The 22,056-nt window shown below is 43.3% G+C and overlaps 1 protein-coding gene across 7 annotated transcripts in view; it reads right to left on the bottom strand.

Annotated features, from left to right (window-relative positions):
• LOC308291238 (uncharacterized protein) overlaps nucleotides 1-21,165 on the bottom strand; it is a 222,159-nt gene extending 200,994 nt beyond the window's left edge. For all 7 annotated transcript variants that reach the window (XM_080733202.1, XM_080733206.1, XM_080733207.1 and 4 more), the window contains exons 1-4: nucleotides 21,039-21,165; nucleotides 14,294-14,340; nucleotides 4,384-4,407; nucleotides 2,287-2,589 (exon numbers count right to left, since the gene is read on the bottom strand). In XM_080733202.1, coding sequence (XP_080589328.1) covers nucleotides 2,287-2,589; nucleotides 4,384-4,407; nucleotides 14,294-14,339 — 373 coding nt within the window. In that variant the 5' untranslated portion in view covers nucleotide 14,340; nucleotides 21,039-21,165. The remainder of the gene's footprint in view (nucleotides 1-2,286; nucleotides 2,590-4,383; nucleotides 4,408-14,293; nucleotides 14,341-21,038) is intronic.
• Nucleotides 21,166-22,056: the final 891 nt, after the last annotated feature.

Here is a 22,056-nt window from a genome sequence, read left to right as displayed (position 1 = left end):
AGTGTTGTGGTATTTGTACTTTACTTGAGTATTTCCAATTTCCAATACTTTTACTTCTACTCCTCTACATCTTGGATTCAAATATTGTACTTTTACTCCACTACATTTATTAAACTTTAATTACTAGGTACTTTGCCGGTGTAAATTATAATATTATAAAACACACATTAACCCACTTTAGCCCTATTTTATACCTTGGCTATTTGAAAATAGCCGATCTACAAGCTCACAACGCGTCGCATCGCGACGCGTTGTGAGCTTGTAGATATGCTATTTTCAGACATTTAGTACTTTTACTTTTGGTACTTTAAGTACATTTTGATGCAAATACTTTCGTACTTTTACTCAAGTACATTTTCAATTCCGGACATTTACTTGTAACAGAGTACATCTACAGTGCAGTATTGATATTTTTAGTTAAGTACAAAATGTGACTACTTTTTCCACCTCTGGGTGAAAGTGGGACTGAGTTACGAGGGCCCAAGGTGGATGGGGCCCTAATTATTTTATACTTTAGCTTTAAAAAAAATAGCAGATATACAAGCTCACAGCGGGACACCGAGTACCGCGCTGCGAGCTTGTAGATCTGCTATTCTTTTGTATTTTTTAAGCGAACATTTGCAACTCAAATTTTGCTTCTGGGGGGTCCATGGAACTAAATATTTTGAAATGGGCACCACTTTGAGCACCACTGACAAAATAAATCACGATTCTTCAAAAATAGCAGATCTACAAGCTCGCAGCGCGGGCACTTGGTGAGCTTGTAGATCTGCTATTTTTCAATAATTAAAGCATTAAATAATGCGTAATAATGGAGGGTTTGAACTCACGGTGGACTGTGGGAGGGGTTCTGTGTACGCTGGGGGAGCAGGGGGAGTTCATTCTCTCTTTTTAATGAAGGATATTTCAGCTCTGTGTTTTGATTGGTCAATGAGGTTGTAAATCATGCAATAAGTAAATAAAGGCATCTTTAAAATCAAAATCTCTCTCTCTCTCTCTCTCTCTCTCTCTCTCTCTCTCTCTCTCTCTCTCTCTCTCTCTCTCTCTCTCTCTCTCTCTCTCTCTCTCTCTCTCTCTCTCTCTCTTTCACTGTCTCTCTCCCTCTCTCTCTGTCTCTGTCTCTGTCTCTGTCTCTGTCTCTCTCTCTGTCTCTATCTCTCTCTCTCTCTCTACATGTAAGTGCAAATATGGACCAGGGCTCCAGACTAACTTTTTCACCAACGTCCCAAAAGACAAATTTAATCGTCCCCAAATGAATGTAATCCATCCCAAAAATATAGACCTATATGTATTAAAAATATGTGTATTTTTATTATATGTATTATTATATTATTATTATTATTATTATTATTAATAATATTACTATTACCCTTAATGCTGGTGAAATTGGCTTGGCAATCCTTTCTATTTTTATACTGTCATATCAGTTATCTATCATTTGTGGCTACTAAAAATCTGATTGCCAGACAGTTTGCTGGTGTGAGTGGGGGTGGATGTCACATACAGTAAAGAACCATGCGTGCTGTTGAACAGGACTAATCTGCAAGCCTACAACTCGTCGCATCCTCTGGGCTTTGAGGGCTTTTAGATCATATGGCTCAGTCAGCGCACATTGCACACAACACAGCCGTACAGAATAAGCATGCTTAATGGAACGCTCTCTACATGGCATGCAGTGCAGTCTGCTTCACAGCTCGCGTCGTTGTTTTGGTTCAGAATCAGATGAACTGTAGCGGAGAAGAAGTTATTTATTTGAGACGAGTGGACCTTGTTGTTATTGAGAGTTAATTAAAAGACCATTATTGGAGAAAATAAGCTGCCACAGCTTGTAGATCGGCTCTTTTGGAGCCGCTGTAACCCAGATTGTCTGTTCTCAGCCTCTTACTGCTGTGTAAATGAACCCCTTCAAATAGTGCAGCGTGTTAAGTTCTACCTGAAAGGATGATAACACTCCCTGTGGTAACTTTTTAACCATTATGTTTACATCATATTTAGTTTCTGTGTGTTTCATGACGTCTGGAGTCCCTTAGTCTGGAGCCCTGCTATGGACAATATTTGAACACACACACACACACACACACACACACACACACACACACACACACACACACACACACACACACACACACACACACACACACACACACACACACACACACACACACACTACACACAGAGATACACTACAGACAGACAGACAGACAGACAGACAGACAGACAGACAGACAGACAGACAGACAGACAGACAGTATGATTAGTGTCATTGTTGAAGTCATTGTTTGTTACCTGAACAGATCAGCTCCAGACTGGAGGAGGAACTATCAGAACTCCATACTGTACACTCCCTCACTGAATGTTCAGAACCAACACAGTTATTAAAATCTCCCATCCACCATGTAGGTTGACGTGTAGAACCACGTCTCATCTCTGTAGAAACAACAGATCCACATCCCAGTTGTCTACACACTACAGATGAATGCTTCTGGTACCAGAGAGCAGGATCCACTGTTCTCCATTCTCTCTGGTGTTTCACCTCCAGTTTACCAGTACAGCGTCTGGCTCCTCCCACCAACCTGACATCATCAGACTCTGTAAACACACAATAGAATAAACAGTTAAATAAAGGTTTAAAGAGTGTCATTGTCATTCCATACAAGTACAGAACCAAACGTGTTCCCCAGGTCCTGGTCATGGCAGACTGAAATAAAATAACATAGATGAATTAAACACTACTGTGTGTGTGTGTGTGTGTGTGTGTGTGTGTGTGTGTGTGTGTGTGTGTGTGTGTGTGTGTGTGTGTGTGTGTGTGTGTGTGTGTGTGTGTGTGTGTGCGTGCGTGCGTGCGTGCGTGCGTGCGTGCGTGCGTGCGTGTGTGTGTGTTGCGGTGAACATACCACCACACACACTAGGTAAGTTGGGGTCCTCCCTCTGTGCAGCATTGTTTATTCAGGTGTTTTCACCAGAATATAAACCTGGGCTTAATTTATATTTCAGTTTTTCCTACCTGGTTTCCACCGCTGTAGCAGTGTGAACGGTGTGCTCTGCTCTCACCAACGTGGACGGGATTCCCTGGCAGTTGCTTGTAATAATAGGGTTATCTATTGTCACCCAGTGGTTTGTTTCATTTGTTTATTATTTGTATTTGTTGTTTTGGGTTTATTTGTTTGTTTGGTACGACTGGGCACATTGGCAGACAGCAGCTCATGTAAGAAATGCATGGCGATGTTGGCAAAATACCCACAGCGGCCAAATCAAGGTGGGCTCCCATCGACTTTCTATAGAGGAGGAAAATGCCCAGAAAAATCTGCTTTAAGTAGGATGTGAGTGGTCTAACTAGGGGTTTGTCATGATGCTGAATCCATTGCAAGCATTTGTTTTGCACAAAAAACATTCCTTGGGCTAAAAATAGCCCCAGAAAACAATGGTTTAGTGACAAAAAGTGACCACCTTTTTTGGGCGTTTTCTGGGGCCAATGAATGTTTTTTGTGCAAAACAAATGCTTGCAATGGATTCAGCATCATGACAAACCCCTAGTTAGACCCCTCACATCCTACTTAAAGCAGATTTTTCTTTCTGGGTATTTTCCTCTATATAGAAAGTCGATGGGAGCCCAACTTGATTTGGCCGCTGTGGGTATTTGCCATGAGCAGATCAGGGATTTTTTTTATCTGGCTAGTAGACCTAATTTCCTGACAGAATCAGTTGAAAAACTAAATAATACAATTTTGTCCAACCTCTGCCTTATATTTATTGGACTAATATAATCCTATATACAATGGTGGTGAATCTGGGCCCCTAGGTGGGGCTGTTGCATTACATTTTGGGCATCCTATGAGTTAATTAGTAGTTGATTATTGAATAATATAAATAATATAGACTGCAGTGACTTGCTGCCGGCTGTACACTCATCCTGCAAGTTTCTATTGCAAAATAGCCAATCTGCAAGCTCACAACGCGTCGCAGATGCAAGGCATTGTGAGCTTGTAGATCAGCCACTTTTGTCACGGAACACACCGTGGCGACGTCGTATAACCCAGGATTTACTTGGTAATGTGTGTTGGACAGACGAGGCTTGCACAGTGCCCTGCAGTGCACATGCACAACCATCACAAAACAAACGTCCAATTCAAGGGCCAGTAGTGGGGAACATGGAGACAACAAGCAGCGAGCTTCCTTCAGCACAACAACGGGTTCCGACGGCCCCCGCAGGTTTTCGGTCGGGTATCCCAGCTCTAGTGTGCAGGTGTCACTCTCACTGCAACACTTTGTGAGCTTGTAGATCTGCTATTTTCAGCGCACAGCTAAGTATAAATCAGGCATTTCAACTCCATCACGGCCGGCCAAAATATATTTTAGGAAAAAAATGTTTTGATGTTTGTTTACCTGTTGTGTGGAGAGCCTGGAGATCTGCAGAGAAAAATGATCACATCAATGAGTCTGAGTGAAAGCACATATCAATACCACAATGTACAAATACTCATATAAAATGATCACATCAATGAGTCTGAGTGAAAGCACATATCAATACCACAATGTACAAATACTCTTATAAAATGATCACATCAATGAGTCTGAGTGAAAGCACATATCAATACCACAATGTACAAATACTCATATAAAATGATCACATCAATGAGTCTGAGTGAAAGCACATATCAATACCACAATGTACAAATACTCATATAAAATGATCACATCAATGAGTCTGATGAAAGCACATATCAATACCACAATGTACAAATACTCTTATAAAATGATCACATCAATGAGTCTGAGTGAAAGCACATATCAATACCACAATGTACAAATACTCTTATAAAATGATCACATCAATGAGTCTGAGTGAAAGCACATATCAATACCACAATGTACAAATACTCTTATAAAATGATCACATCAATGAGTCTGAGTGAAACCATGGTGGAAGAAGTACTTGACTAAAAGTATCAATACCAGTAAGACTCCCTAATCGGGAGATAAGCGACCGTTGGTCGCTTATCTCCACAAATAGGGCAAAAATGTGTTTTTCCAAAATCTTCCTGATCCATGTTGATGACATGAGTGTAGACATGTTGTGTAGTGATTTTCGTGATTTTAGGGAAAAATCTGTAGGAGCAGTGTCCAAAAATGTGTTTTTAAAAATCGGCCAGAAGGTGGCGCTAGAAGAGGGCCATGTGAGAAATGAGGGGTGGGGTCTCTGCGTTGCCTTGGCGGACGAATAGGTACCGGCCCCGGCTCTCCCGGACGCTCCTAGCCCGAGTTACGGCATTTTATGTGAGCTGCAGTGGAGGGGGTCCTCCACTGGGGGCGTCACCACTTTTGCATCCGTTCTGGAGCACCAGGAGTGGGTGGTCCCCGGGAATTCCCCGTGAGCAGGCCCGTTGGGGTGGTCATTTGGTCATTTTTGCACATTTGGTCATTTTTTACACTTGGGGGTCCCCCAGGGACCTGGGGGTCCCTGGAGCTCCGGGGGTCCTTGGAGGTTGTAGTTTGGCAGGTAAGGAGTATGTGTGCAAAATGTGGCATGGATGGGGGCAACGGTTGTGGAGATATGAGCAGGGCAAGAGTGTGACGTGTGACGTGTGACTCAAGGACGGACATTTTTTACACCTGGGGGTCCCCTAGGGACCTGGGGGTCCCTGGAGCTCCGGGGGTCCTTGGAGGTTGTAGTTTGGCAGGTAAGGAGTGTGTTTGCAAAATTTGGCATGGATGGGGGCAACGGTTGTGGAGATATGAGCAGGGCAAAAGTGTGACGTGTGACGTGTGACTCACTGACGGACGGACAGCCGGTGGAGGTTTTGGTAGTAAATGCGACCTACGGTCGCAACCACAATGTACAAATAGCCTACTGATATCAAAAGTAAAAAATACTCATAATGCAGAATGCAGGATGTCCAAGGTTTTCAAAATGTAAAGAAACTAGAGGGTCACGGCCCTTCGGGCCGCTCCCATCTAGTAAAAAAAAAAAAAAAAAAAAAAAAACGTTTCCGGTCGGACCTATTTGATCGCCGGACGCACTTCCGGTTTAGAACTCCGTGTGCCACGTGATCAGTCCTAGCCAATTGGAGTGCTGCATTTGGTCGTGTCTGAGTGATCACACACACACAAACTGACAAAAACCGCTGGCTGCAGTTTTAAAATGTAGGTATAGATACAGTAAAATGGGAAAAAATCAGATCTACAAGCTCAGAGCACATAGAAATGCGACACGTTGTGAGCTTGTAGATCGGCTCTATTTTCAAATAGACAAAGTTTAAATAGGGTTGAAGTGGTTAATGTCTGTTTTGTAAAAAATAATTCAAGTCAACGCTCCTAGCCCGAGTTACGGCATTTTATGTGAGCTGCAGTGGAGGGGGTCCTCCACTGGGGGCGTCACCACTTTTGCATCCGTTCTGGAGCACCAGGAGTGGGTGGTCCCCGGGAATTCCCCGTGAGCAGGCCCGTTGGGGTGGTCATTTGGTCATTTTTGCACATTTGGTCATTTTTTACACTTGGGGGTCCCGGGTCCCTGGAGCTCCGGGGGTCCTTGGAGGTTGTAGTTTGGCAGGTAAGGAGTATGTGTGCAAAATGTGGCATGGATGGGGGCAACGGTTGTGGAGATATGAGCAGGGCAAAAGTGTGACGTGTGACGTGTGACTCACGGACGGACATTTTTTTACACCTGGGGGTCCCCCAGGGACCTGGGGGTCCCTGGAGCTCCGGGGGTCCTTGGAGGTTGTAGTTTGGCAGGTAAGGAGTGTGTGTGCAAAATTTGGCATGGATGGGGGCAACGGTTGTGGAGATATGAGCAGGGCAAAAGTGTGACGTGTGACGTGTGACTCACGGACGGACATTTTTTTACACCTGGGGGTCCCCCAGGGACCTGGGGGTCCCTGGAGCTCCAGGGGTCCTTGGAGGTAGTAGTTTGGCAGGTAAGGAGTGTGTGTGCAAAATTTGGCATGGATGGGGGCAACGGTTGTGGAGATATGAGCAGGGCAAAAGTGTGACGTGTGACGTGTGACTCACTGACGGACGGACAGCCGGTGGAGGTTTTGGTAGTAAATGCGACCTACGGTCGCAACCACAATGTACAAATAGCCTACTGATATCAAAAGTAAAAAATACTCATAACGCAGAATGCAGGATGTCCAAGGTTTTCAAAATGTAAAGAAATACAGTAAAATGGGAAAAAATCAGATCTACAAGCTCAGAGCACATAGAGATGCGACACGTTGTGAGCTTGTAGATCGGCTCTATTTTCAAATAGACAAAGTTTAAATAGGGTTGAAGTGGTTAATGTCTGTTTTGTAAAAAATAATTCAAGTCAACAAACTAGAGCCAAAGTTTTCAAATAATTGCAGCACTATGAGCTGGTAGATCTGCTCATTTTAATATTATTTTAATAAAGAGTTATTTAACACTGTTACTGAACAAACACTCTATAGCAATGATTACTGTCACAATACAGAGCCATTTAACACTGTTACTGAACAAACACTCTATAGCAATGATTACTGTCACAATATAGAGCTATTTAACACTGTTACTGAACAAACACTCTATAGCAATGATTACTATTACAATATAGAGCTATTTAACACTGTTACTGAACAAACACTCTATAGCAATGATTACTGTCACAATACAGAGCCATTTAACACTGTTACTGAACAAACACTCTATAGCAATGATTACTGTCACAATACAGAGCCATTTAACACTGTTACTGAACAAACACTCTATAGCAATGATTACTGTCACAATATAGAGCTATTTAACACTGTTACTGAACAAACACTCTATAGCAATGATTACTATTACAATATAGAGCTATTTAACACTGTTACTGAACAAACACTCTATAGCAATGATTACTGTCACAATACAGAGCCATTTAACACTGTTACTGAACAAACACTCTATAGCAATGATTACTGTCACAACTGTAGAGCTATTTAACACTGTTACTGAACAAACACTCTATAGCAATGATTACTGTCACAATATAGAGCTATTTAACACTGTTACTGAACAAACACTCTATAGCAATGATTACTGTCACAATATAGAGCTATTTAACACTGTTACTGAACAAACACTCTATAGCAATGATTACTGTCACAATACAGAGCCATTTAACACTGTTACTGAACAAACACTCTATAGCAATGATTACTGTCACAACTGTAGAGCTATTTAACACTGTTACTGAACAAACACTCTATAGCAATGATTACTATTACAATATAGAGCTATTTAACACTGTTACTGAACAAACACTCTATAGCAATGATTACTGTCACAATATAGAGCTATTTAACACTGTTACTGAACAAACACTCTATAGCAATGCTTACTGTCACAATATAGAGCTATTTAACACTGTTACTGAACAAACACTATAGCAATGCTTACTGTCACAATACAGAGTCATTTAACACTGTTACTGAACAAACACTCTATAGCAATGATTACTGTCACAATACAGAGCCATTTAACACTGTTACTGAACAAACACTCTATAGCAATGATTACTGTCACAACTGTAGAGCTATTTAACACTGTTACTGAACAAACACTCTATAGCAATGATTACTATTACAATATAGAGCTATTTAACACTGTTACTGAACAAACACTCTATAGCAATGATTACTGTCACAATATAGAGCTATTTAACACTGTTACTGAACAAACACTCTATAGCAATGCTTACTGTCACAATATAGAGCTATTTAACACTGTTACTGAACAAACACTCTATAGCAATGCTTACTGTCACAATATAGAGCTATTTAACACTGTTACTGAACAAACACTCTATAGCAGGCGCGTCACCACCATTCATTGTGAGTACGACGGGACACCCCCACTTTCATTAAAACGTAATCTCACCCCCCCCCCCACCACCACCTTTTTGGGGTGTTTTTTTATTTTTTATTTTTTTCTCCACTGCGCTGCAAGCTGGCTCTCATCAACACAAACGTAGCCTCTCAGTGGCATGTAGGGGCTATTTGGCAACTATTTTCCAGGACAATTTCAAAATAAACATGTTGAATGATCGATTGTATAGATGAAACAAATAAAATAAAGACTCTTGTTTTGAAATGCGCTTCTGTGCAGAGAGGAAATGGCTTTCAAAGAACGCCCCTTTAACGGTCGTCCACCTCTGTCGTCAGTGCGTATCTTTGCGTCATGATGGACTTGTGGTGAAATTAACAACATAGGCATAAAGGAATACAAACAGAATACCAAGACAAGACCATGTAGGCTATAAAGGCATTAAACATCGTCCTGCTCGTCTCATCGTCACTCAGTCAGCAATTGGTGAGTCGGTGGCTATATTAGAGTTGGAGTAATGATGGATGCTATGCTGCTAGCACTGTTTGGGCTAGCGTTGTGGACACATTGTATGGGTCTTGAAAATAGCCGATCTAGAGGTTCACAACGCAGCGCGAAGCGACTCGTTGTGTAATTACATTTTAATAAATCAGGTGTCATCACAGAGTCTCATGGTCTCATGTTGATGACATCATAGTCACATGGTCTCATGGTGATGACATCACAGATAGGGTTGCCACCTTACAGAAACTGAAATAAGGACACCTTAAATGCGTTTTTTTTAAAGTCCCGAACCCCTGAAATACATAGAATAGTTATAACTAAACAACAATATTCTATAGGCTATGTATGTTTTGCAGTTTGAAATCGGCAATTGTTTCTAAAATATGAACATTTTAATTGTATGAATATTCTACCTGACCTGGCGGAGACCTGTGCTTTTTTTTTCTTCTTCTTTTTTTTTATAGGCTATATGTTTGCCAGATCATTCAAGATTTGTGTTGTTAAAATGTTTCAAAAGTAAAATGTTCAAATTCAAAGACATTTTGAAAATGGCAGATCTACAAGCTCACAACGTGTCACATTGCAACACGTTGTGAGCTTAATACTTCTCCTGTGTTATTTTGTTCTACTTCTGAATGACAGCTGAATGTCCTTCCCGGAGGTTTATCTCATCTCATGTCAACTTATTGTATCTTATCTTGACCTGGTAGAGGGGTTGCTGGTGGCTGCTGGTTCCTCCCACCAACCTGACAAAGGCGCACACAGAGAGTTTGGTGCGCTCGTGCTTTTTGTGTTTTTAAACGTCTCCTATTGCATTTACACATCTCTTCTGTGAACTATTAGAGTGTTGTTATTAAAGAGGCAGTGCCATAGTTTAGTACTTTTTCTGGTTTTCATGTGTCTAGGAGGTTGACAGTACTTCATTAGACCCCCTGGTGTGGTTGTTATGAGCAATTATGTATTGCCTTTCTATTTGGGTTTTAGCTGTAGGCTGCCACCTTGTGGGGTCAAACGTGCCGGTCCAAAAACACAGATACTTATTACATCACAGAATCAACCCCTCCCCTAATTACCATTCACCCAACATACGTGGGTGTGGCTAACTTCAGCTGGGTCACCACCCACCATGACAACCACGCATACCAATGAACTGGTGGGTGTGGCCACATAAAAACATAATTTTAACTCTTTCTGTACACTTTTTTGGAAAAAAAAATCTTCCTCCTAGTATTATAATTATAATAGTAGATAATCATGTTTTAGAGGGGGAAAAAACACAACAAAGTTAAAATGACACCGGCAAAACACAGGAGCTTGTAGAGCTTGTGGGGTAAATGTGCGATGCTCACCGCAACGCAGCGTAAATGACCGGCAGCAGCCAGGCTACGAGTGGACTCCATGGACACTGAGGGACCGTGACCAACCATGACACACCGTACAGAGTGGACTCCATGGACACTAAGGGACCGTGACCAACCATGACACAGCCACCGTACAGAGTGGACTCCATGGACACTAAGGGACCGTGACCAACCATGACACAGCCACCGTACAGAGTGGACTCCATGGACACTAAGGGACCGTGACCAACCATGACACAGCCACCGTACAGAGTGGACTCCATGGACACTAAGGGACCGTGACCAACCATGACACAGCCACCGTACAGAGTGGACTCCATGGACACTAAGGGACCGTGACCAACCATGACACAGCCACCGTACAGAGTGGACTCCATGGACACTAAGGGACCGTGGTTGGTCACGGTCCTTTAGTGTCCATGGAGTCCACTCTGTACGGTGGCTGTGTCATGACACAGCCACCGTACAGAGTGGACTCCATGGACACTAAAGGACCGTGACCAACCATGACACAGCCACCGTACAGAGTGGACTCCATGGACACTAAGGGACCGTGACCAACCATGACACAGCCACCGTACAGAGTGGACTCCATGGACACTGAGGGACCGTGACCAACCATGACACAGCCACCGTACAGAGTGGACTCCATGGACACTAAGGGACCGTGACCAACCATGACACAGCCACCGTACAGAGTGGACTCCATGGACACTGAGGGACCGTGACCAACCATGACACAGCCACCGTACAGAGTGGACTCCATGGACACTGAGGGACCGTGACCAACCATGACACAGTCACCGTACAGAGTGGACTCCATGGACACTAAGGGACCGTGACCAACCATGACACAGCCACCGTACAGAGTGGACTCCATGGACACTAAGGGACCTTGACCAACCATGACACAGCCACCGTACAGAGTGGACCCCATGGACACTAAGGGACCGTGACCAACCATGACCACCGTACAGAGTGGACTCCATGGACACTAAGGGACCGTGACCAACCATGACCACCGTACAGAGTGGACTCCATGGACACTAAGGGACCGTGACCAACCATGACACAGCCACTGTACAGAGTGGACTCCATGGACACTAAAGCCGACATCATAGTCGCCTGGGCGGTGGAAGGCTTTACACCGCCGTGTAGTCTTTTCGAGTCTTTTTGAGTCATGAAACTACAACGTTACGTCATTCCTCGCGGTGGAGAGCTTTACACCGCAAGTCCCAACACATCTCTCTGTTTTTACTATCAGACAGACAGGCTCTACACCTCGTTCACTGATTGGTCAATCTAGACGGAGTTTGCGTCTGAACCAGAGGGAGGCGGGGGAGGACTTCACCGTGGGCCCCGTGACTATGATGTCCTGCACTTATCTTCTGACTTGCGGTGGAAAGCTCTCCACCGGTGGATAGCTCTCCACCGTACACTCTGATACGGGCTTTAGGGACCGTGACCAACCATGACACAGCCACCGTACAGAGTGGACTCCATGGACACTAAGGGACCGTGACCAACCATGACACAGACACCGTACAGAGTGGACTCCATGGACACTAAGGGACCGTGACCAACCATGACACAGCCACCGTACAGAGTGGACTCCATGGACACTAAGGGACCGTGACCAACCATGACCACCGTACAGAGTGGACTCCATGGACACTAAGGGACCGTGACCAACCATGACACAGCCACCGTACAGAGTGGACTCCATGGACACTAAGGGACCGTGACCAACCATGACACAGCCACCGTACAGAGTGGACTCCATGGACACTAAGGGACCGTGACCAACCATGACGCAGCCACCGTACAGAGTGGACTCCATGGACACTAAGGGACCGTGACCAACCATGACACAGCCACCGTACAGAGTGGACTCCATGGACACTAAGGGACCGTGACCAACCATGACGCAGCCACCGTACAGAGTGGACTCCATGGACACTGAGGGACCGTGACCAACCATGACACAGCCACCGTAATAATAATAATAATGAATTGCATTTTTATAGCGCTTTTCCAAGTGCTCAAAGCGCTTTACAATGGTTCATTCATTCATACATTGGGAGGTGAAGCGGCGAACATTCGACGCCAGCGTCCTCACTTCCCACATACACACACCAATGGTGGCAAGCTTGCACCAACCAACTCATTGGAGGCAACGTGGGGTTCAGTGTCTTGCCCAAGGACACTTCGACATGTTGACAGGAGGAGCCAGGTTTTGAACCTCCGACCCACCGGTCATTGGCCAACCCGCTCTACCTCCTGAGCTACAGCCGCCCCACTACATGACGCAGCCACCGTACAGAGTGGACTCCATGGACACTAAGGGACCGTGACCAACCATGACACAGCCACCGTACAGAGTGGACTCCATGGACACTAAGGGACCGTGACCAACCATGACACAGCCACCGTACAGAGTGGACTCCATGGACACTAAGGGACCGTGACCAACCATGACACAGCCACCGTACAGAGTGGACTCCATGGACACTAAGGGACCGTGACCAACCATGACACAGCCACCGTACAGAGTGGACTCCATGGACACTAAGGGACCGTGACCAACCATGACACAGCCACCGTACAGAGTGGACTCCATGGACACTAAGGGACCGTGACCAACCATGACACAGCCACCGTACAGAGTGGACTCCATGGACACTAAGGGACCGTGACCAACCATGACCACCGTACAGAGTGGACTCCATGGACACTAAGGGACCGTGACCAACCATGACACAGCCACCGTACAGAGTGGACTCCATGGACACTAAGGGACCGTGACCAACCATGACACAGCCACCGTACAGAGTGGACTCCATGGACACTAAGGGACCGTGACCAACCATGACACAGCCACCGTACAGAGTGGACTCCATGGACACTAAGGGACCGTGACCAACCATGACACAGCCACCGTACAGAGTGGACTCCATGGACACTAAGGGACCGTGACCAACCATGACACAGCCACCGTACAGAGTGGACTCCATGGACACTAAGGGACCGTGACCAACCATGACGCAGCCACCGTACAGAGTCACGGGATGTTTTCACTCGCAGGACGTCCTGTTTGCCTCCTGCCAGAGCATTTTCGCTGTCTTTAATATTTCCAGTGTTTTATTTTGTTCATTAATGTTAAATTCAGTGTCTGAGTGACAGACCTTTATGGGGCATTCCGTAGTGGTTTAATAACATTTCATTCTCAAATACGGGACGAATCTTTATTTTACGGAACGGCTTGGCAACCCTAATCACAGAGTCACATGGTCTCATGGTGATGACATCACATAGTCACATGGTCTCATGGTGATGACATTCATTCATTCATTCATTCATTCAACCTTTATTTAATTTCTCGAAAAGATCAATTGAGGGAGATCCTCATTTACAATGATGCCGAGAATTACAAAAAGAATTAATACAGAAATAAAGCAGTGTTGACAACAATCAGTGAAAACAATTACACAATCAGTGAAAACAATTACATACTTGTAATCCACGGTTGTTAAGTAAACTCCTGAAATGACCAACAGATGCTAGGGTACTCATCTTAAATCAACATCAAACATCATAGATCTACTCACCATGGAGGAGCAGAAAGGTCACGATGAGACGCAGAACCATCTCCATCCTGGACACACACACACACACACACACACACACACACACACACACACACACACACACACACACACACACACACACACACACACACACACACTTTTATTTTATTTTATTTAGACAATAGACAGATACCATAAGAACATCTTGTTACAAAAGGAAAACAGAATACAGAGATACAAAAACACAAGATACATGGCCAGACTGTGGCGCTGTTCAAGGAGTAGTTCACCCCCAAAATGACTTTTCTTCTATTGATTACTCACGGCATGAAGACTTGAGTTCAATAATATATATATATATATTTTTGTCGCATTCTCAAGACAAAAAAATATTTTTTGTAAATTTACCCCCGTTGATTCCGGATGGGGACCCGAAACGATTTGGGTCCCCATCCGGAACGAATGGGAGTTCCATTATTTTTTTCACATTTTTGTGACAAATATTCTTGAACTCAAGTCTCCATGTCGTGAGTAATCAATAGAAAAAAAAGGTCATTTTGGGGTGAACGACTCCTTTCAGACGACACCGTTTTCTTTAGAAAACAGCAGAATAAAATGTCAGATATGTGGTCTGTTTAGAACGCTGTTCTCTGGGGTTGAAAACACAACAAAGTTAACCTCCTTCCACAGTGGAATTGTGTGAACTGGCTCAGCCTGGCGTCTCCATGGGAACCATAGACTGTAAAAATATATGGACAAAGCAAAGCCATTGGTTTCTATGCAGCGCAAATGACGCATTTTGGGTCCTTGGCATGGGCATCGCCATCATAGATTGTAAAAGCACCAGAGGAGGCTATTGGCTGCCAACGGTCACTAGCAACCGCAGGGATACATGGGAGAATGTGGTCGGAGCCTCCCGAAATACAGCACACGAAGAAGAACACAGCCGGCTGGTATCAGCTTAGTTGGCCACGCCCCCCGCAACTTTATCATCAATTTTAACATAAATGGGACCTTATTTTCACAAAACGCATATCATCGTGATTGAAAGGCAATTTTTAACTAGCGATAGGAACCATAGGAACCATGAAAATGTTAATTAAGGTTAGAAAACGAAAGGGGAAAATGAATGGGGTCCAATGGAGAACAACTAGCGGCCAATCATAGGAAGTTTTAGTTCCGTATTGGAATCATTTTAAATCGGCAGAACTATGCCCCTGATGTGAACAGGAGAAACACAGGAAACCACACAACATGTGATGTCATGGCTCACCTGCTGATAGCGAATGAGAGCTAGTCTGGTTCCAGACCCTGAATCGCTAGCCACGCCTCTTTAACAATGTGTTTGAGACAATTCAGGGGTCTGGTGGTGCTCTCATTGAAGTGGTTTTCCACGGTTGAAAATCTGTACGGCGAATCAGCGTCGCTTCAACTCGATGACGTCGGGGCTTGAGAGCAGCGTGGTTGGGGTTTTCCCAGAACTCATGTGTGATTCCAAGTAACCCAGCGCCGCCGCCAGACCGTACCGCACATTACCAAACATAAACATCGCGTCGCCCGCCGCGGTAACGTGCGATCGTATCGATCTTGCTATGAAACATCAGTAGCAGACAGGTTTTACTGTTTTTGACTACTTATTGCACCCGTATTCTGCCTGTTTCTTCTTTGGTTAGCAAGTAGCAAGCAACAGGCTAGCCACTGCCACATAACACCAACAATTACGTCATCTGCTTTGCTACTGTTGTGATTGGTCATGCGGTGAACCAATCGCAGAAGACTGCCTCTTTGGCAACGGCAACGCCCATCCCAGAAACCGCTGCAGATGGAAGCGATTTCATACTGATTTCAGAAAGATTGCATGCAGCAGTCCAACGCACTACAGTCCCTTTGAGCTGCATTCGGACGCAGAAGCATGCAGTCCCCACAACAATATGTACTATTCTGTCCCCCTGATGTAACATAAGCAGTCCCCTTAACAATATGTACTATTCTGTACCCCAGTAGATGAAACAGAAGCAGTCCCCACAACAATATGTACTATTCTTCTGTCCCCCAGTAGATGTAACAGAAGCAGTCCCCACAACAATATGTACTATTCTGTCCCCCAGATGTAACAGAAGCAGTCCCCTTAACAATATGTACTATTCTGTCCCCCAGTAGATGTAACAGAAGCTGTCCCCATAACAATATGTACTATTCTGTCCCCCAGTAGATGTAACAGAAGCTGTCCCCACAACAATATGTACTATTCTGTACCCAGTAGATGTAACAGAAGCTGTCCCCACAACAATATGTACTATTCTGTCCCCCAGTAGATGTAACAGAAGCTGTCCCCATAACAATATGTACTATTCTGTCCCCCAGTAGATGTAACAGAAGCAGTCCCCACAACAATATGTACTATTCTGTCCCCCAGTAGATGTAACAGAAGCAGTCCCCACAACAATATGTACTATTCTGTCCCCCAGTAGATGTAACATAAGCAGTCCCCATAACAATATGTACTATTCTGTCCCCCAGTAGATGTAACAGAAGCAGTCCCCATAACAATATGTACTATTCTGTCCCCCAGTAGATGTAACAGAAGCAGTCCCCACAACAATATGTACTATTCTGTCCCCAGTAGATGTAACAGAAGCAGTCCCCTTAACAATATGTACTATTCTGTCCCCCAGTAGATGTAACAGAAGCAGTCCCCACAACAATATGTACTATTCTGTCCCCAGTAGATGTAACAGAAGCAGTCCCCTTAACAATATGTACTATTCTGTCCCCCAGTAGATGTAACAGAAGCAGTCCTCACAACAATATGTACTATTCTGTCCCCCAGTAGATGTAACAGAAGCAGTCCTCACAACAATATGTACTATTCTGTCCCCCAGTAGATGTAACAGAAGCAGTCCCCACAACAATATGTACTATTCTGTCCCCAGTAGATGTAACAGAAGCAGTCCCCACAACAATATGTACTATTCTGTCCCCCAGTAGATGTAACAGAAGCAGTCCCCACAACAATATGTACTATTCTGTCCCCCAGTAGATGTAACAGAAGCAGTCCCCTTAACAATATACTATTCTGTCCCCCTGATGTAACAGAAGCAGTCCCCACAACAATATGTACTATTCTGTCCCCAGTAGATGTAACAGAAGCAGTCCCCTTAACAATATGTACTATTCTGTCCCCCAGTAGATGTAACAGAAGCAGTCCTCACAACAATATGTACTATTCTGTCCCCCAGTAGATGTAACAGAAGCAGTCCTCACAACAATATGTACTATTCTGTCCCCCAGTAGATGTAACAGAAGCAGTCCCCACAACAATATGTACTATTCTGTCCCCAGTAGATGTAACAGAAGCAGTCCCCACAACAATATGTACTATTCTGTCCCCCAGTAGATGTAACAGAAGCAGTCCCCACAACAATATGTACTATTCTGTCCCCCAGTAGATGTAACAGAAGCAGTCCCCACAACAATATGTACTATTCTGTACCCCAGTAGATGTAACAGAAGCAGTCCCCACAACATTATGTACTATTCTGTCCCCCTGATGTAACAGAAGCAGTCCCCTTAACAATATGTACTATTCTGTCCCCCAGTAGATGTAACAGAAGCAGTCCCCTTAACAATATGTACTATTCTGTCCCCCAGAACTCGGACGGCGCTGAGTCGGCTCATGCGACCTTCGCACCGCTCGACACAGCGGCTCGCTCTGCGGTGTCTCACGGGGCTCAAGGTCGCCTGAGACGGCTTACCTCCGTCATGGTTAATAATTAGCTACAGGGAGCTTGTAGCTGAAGGGGTTAATGAAGGCTATGTTTTGTAATAATAATAACCAAAAGTAACTAGTAGTGTTGTATAAAGTACTGGAAACCCATACTTAAGTAAAAGTACCGATATTCCACTTGAAAGTTAATCAAGTAAAAGTAAAAGTCACCGATAATATTATTACTTAAGTAAAAGTATGAAAGTAGCTCTCAAAAAATGTACTTAAGTATCAAAAGTACATAGTGTTAAAATGTACTTAAGTATAAAAGTAAAAGTAAAAAGTACAAGTACAAGTAAAAGTACAAAAAATATTTTCAAAATGCCTACAAAAAATTAAGACCAAAAATTCTCAAAGTGTTTTATTATTAATAGGTTGGAACATTCAGTGACCCCTTGATACCAGGGGCACAAGCACACACCTACAGTAAGAACAAAACATTTTGATCCTACGATGCAAAGGTTCAAATAGCACTGGGGTACTAGCCTGGCTCCAGCCAATAGACCCGCCCACTCTCTGAGTGAACTCAGCGCAGAGTCTGAAATCAGGCTACTGGGGTACCAAGTTCCCCAAAGCTATTTGAGATGTTTATAGATTAGAATCTTTACACACCTGCTTCCGAATAATTCATTATATAATTCCAGTTCACTGCATATTATGTAGGTGACAGTTCATTTCAATTAAGCTCTCACTCCAGTCTGCACTTTTCTGAAAAGAGTCAAGCAGCTCCCTAGTTTAAACTAGGCTATAAAATGACACAATAGGCTATAGAATGGATCTTCAGACAAGAAGTTAATTGTGAATGAAAACGTAGGCCTGTGCTTTCTTATTGTCACCTCAAAGTAAACGCTGGATTATTATTTCTTCAAATTGACTGGATTCAACCTCGATCACACAAGTAATGAGGTAACATCCAGCATATGCGTGTGAGCCACACTTTATATGCGTTGGCGCATGCTTAAAAATAACAGATCTAACTAAGGGGGCGTTCTCACCCAAAATCCGCTTAGGATCAGGGACCAAATGTTTACATTGTTGCATTTTGAATTTGGTCCAGTTAGCGTTCACACGGGACTTTTGTTAAAAGAACCAAATATGTAAACAAAATGACACGTGGACGTGGTCATACAGGCTGCTGTTGATCTATTGACAGAATAGGCTGGAAAATTACTTGCTGCCTATTCTAATTAATGTTGTGTTATTAATCACAGCCGCTTCCTATATCTTTTTTTAAAGAAGCGAAACTCACACATTTCAGGCAGTAATATAGCGATGGATGGATGGAGGAATATCTCTCTCTTTTTCTCTCACTCAAAATATATAGCCTAATATAAAGCCTACTTCTTGATTCATTTAACAATAAATAGCGCAAGAACGCGTGGCCAAATAAAAACATAATAAGCGTCACCGTTTCCACATCAAATAATCTCTCTCTGTCTCTTTCTTTCTTTACAAGCAACGGGCGTGCGTGTGAGCCATATAACTTTATGCGGTGGCGCATGCTTAAAAATAACATATCTAACAGGATGCTATAGCTTGAGATCTGTTCTTTTTAACCACAGGATTCATTTAGCTCTGAAACAGCGTAACAGTGTAAGCTTGCAAATGCAGTTATTTTTGCGCACAGCACACGATGACAGGAGTAGGCTATGGACATCTTACTGCCGTCCCAACAAATTGTGAAAAGTTTGACTCATGAACGCCTGTCCTCAGGGGAACAGCAAGTGAGAGAGCGAAAAGAGAGCGATATCCTAATCCCTTGAAAGAAAAGCCAAGTTTGAAATGTCCTTGTTGGATGCTCCGTCTACTCCCGTGGGCCGTGTTACACACAAGATGGTGACCTTACTTTTATTTGTGACAGTATTTGCGTCAAAAACAAACAATGATCACCGTGTTCGGAGAGCGACCCCTGGAGTCACCGCACGCGATGGGTCACCAGTTTCCATGTAGTGCCGCACCGCAGCATAGCACCGCAGCGCCGGCTCAGGGAGAAATGATACAGTATGAGACAGACTGCTATGATATTAAGATTTTCGATTTGTAGCGAGTAACGAGGTGTCCAATTTTAATGTAGCGGAGTAAAAGTACGATTTTTTCCTTTTAAATGTAACTAAGTAAAAGTAAAAGTTCAGGGTTGAAAAAATATAAATAAAAGTACAAATTCTCAAAATGTGTACTTAAGTACAGTAACAAAGTACTTGTACTTCGTTACTTTACAACAAAACTTAAGTTTTCACATACTTGTAGTGGAGTAAAAAAGTAAAATTTTAAAAGAGTAGAAGTGAAAGTATAGAAATTGGAAATACTCAAAATTGTACTTGTGCTTTATGTCACTGCCAAATCATATCCACTGTACTCTGTAAGAAAAGTCTGACCTGCAGGGGTGTCACAGGCGTATACTTTAGCTATTGAAAAATAGCAGATATAAAAGCTCTGCTATTTTTGAAAAGTCGTGAAAATGTGTGCAAATCTTTGAATACATTTGTAAGTAAAATTTTGCTTCTGGGGGGTCCCTAGAACTAAATATTCACATGAAAAAGTTTGAGCACCACTGACATATAAACAGTTTTTTTCAAAAAACGATTTGAAATATTCAAAGAAGTTTTCACAATTTATCAAAAATAGCAGATCTACAAGCTCGCAGCTCGCTGTGTGCTTGTATATCCTTTTCAATAGTTAAAGCACAAAATAATGCATAATAAAGCGTTCCCAGTCTAAATGGGTTAAACCCCCTCCCCCTATGAAGAACATTCATGGGGGGCCCACAGTGAATCCTTGTACCCAGGGCCCAGAATGTGGTGTGACACCCCTGCCGACCTGCCTTAACCTATTATGTGTAAATACTGTCAGTCCATCGTTTGTTTGTCTCTTTGATTGGTCAAAAACCTCAGAACTTTGAACAAAAACACATTTCACCCACTTTTCTTCCTTTTTCCTCCTCCTGTCAACCTGTGATGTGATCAATAAATGAAGCAGAATTTTAAATGGAATTTCTCTCACCTTTCACCACAAGAGAAGATGCTGTTGAAGTCCTTCTGCTCTCACTACTGTGTCTGTCTGTCTGTCTGTCTGTCTGTCTGTCTGTCTGTCTGTCTGTCTGTCTGTCTGTCTGTCTGTCTGTCTGTCTGTCTGTCTGTGTGTGTCTCTATTTATAGCAAACTTAACTCCACCCTTTGACACAGTGTCATGTCACCCTCTCAACACACCCATTTTATACACTCTCAGAGTTACAGACCTGTAAGGGTCCATTTGGTTCCATTTGTACACTCTCAGAGTTACAGACCCTGTAAGGGTCCATTTGTACACTCTCAGAGTTACAGACCCTGTAGGGTCCATTTGTACACTCTCAGAGTTACAGACCCTGTAGGGTCCATTTGTACACTCTCAGAGTTACAGACCCTGTAGGGTCCATTTGTACACTCTCAGAGTTACAGACCCTGTAAGGGTCCATTTGTACACTCTTAGAGTTACCAGATTTCATGGTATTGTTTCTTCAAATGTACTGTTTTAGTAGGATATCTCTTCTGTCAGGCCGAAACCTCCTAACTCCAAAATGTTCATTTTCATGAAAATGAGCTCAAGTGGAGTTAGGAGGTTTTGACCGAAGGGCTTTTTACTACTTTTTATTGGTTCAATATTATTCTAACCAACACAGAGACGTAAAGGGTGTTCAATAGCACATATTTATGAAAAAAAAGGAGCCAAATCGGGTGGAGTTGGCTGGTTTGGCAGAAAGTGTTGAGTTAGGAGGTTTTGTCCCAAGCACTTTTTACTACTTTCCATTGGTTTAATATTATTTTAACCGACACTCAGATGTAAAGGGTGTTCAATAGCCCTGATTTATGTGAAAATAAACATTTATGTATGTGAAAATGCAGTTAATCTAATCTGCAGTTAACCTAATCTTCCAATGTTCAATGGCAAAAATACATTTAATTTGTTAATCACAATGACGGTGTGAAGTCGTTAGACGTTAGTTACTCACCAGCGTTAGTTTCAGTGAGGTTAAGGTTAGGGT

Source organism: Nannobrachium achirus (genome assembly GCF_963921795.1).
Source record: "Nannobrachium achirus genome assembly, chromosome: 9".
NCBI classification, from domain to species: domain Eukaryota; kingdom Metazoa; phylum Chordata; class Actinopteri; order Myctophiformes; family Myctophidae; genus Nannobrachium; species Nannobrachium achirus.
This window is presented reverse-complemented; position numbering and strand designations above follow the sequence as displayed.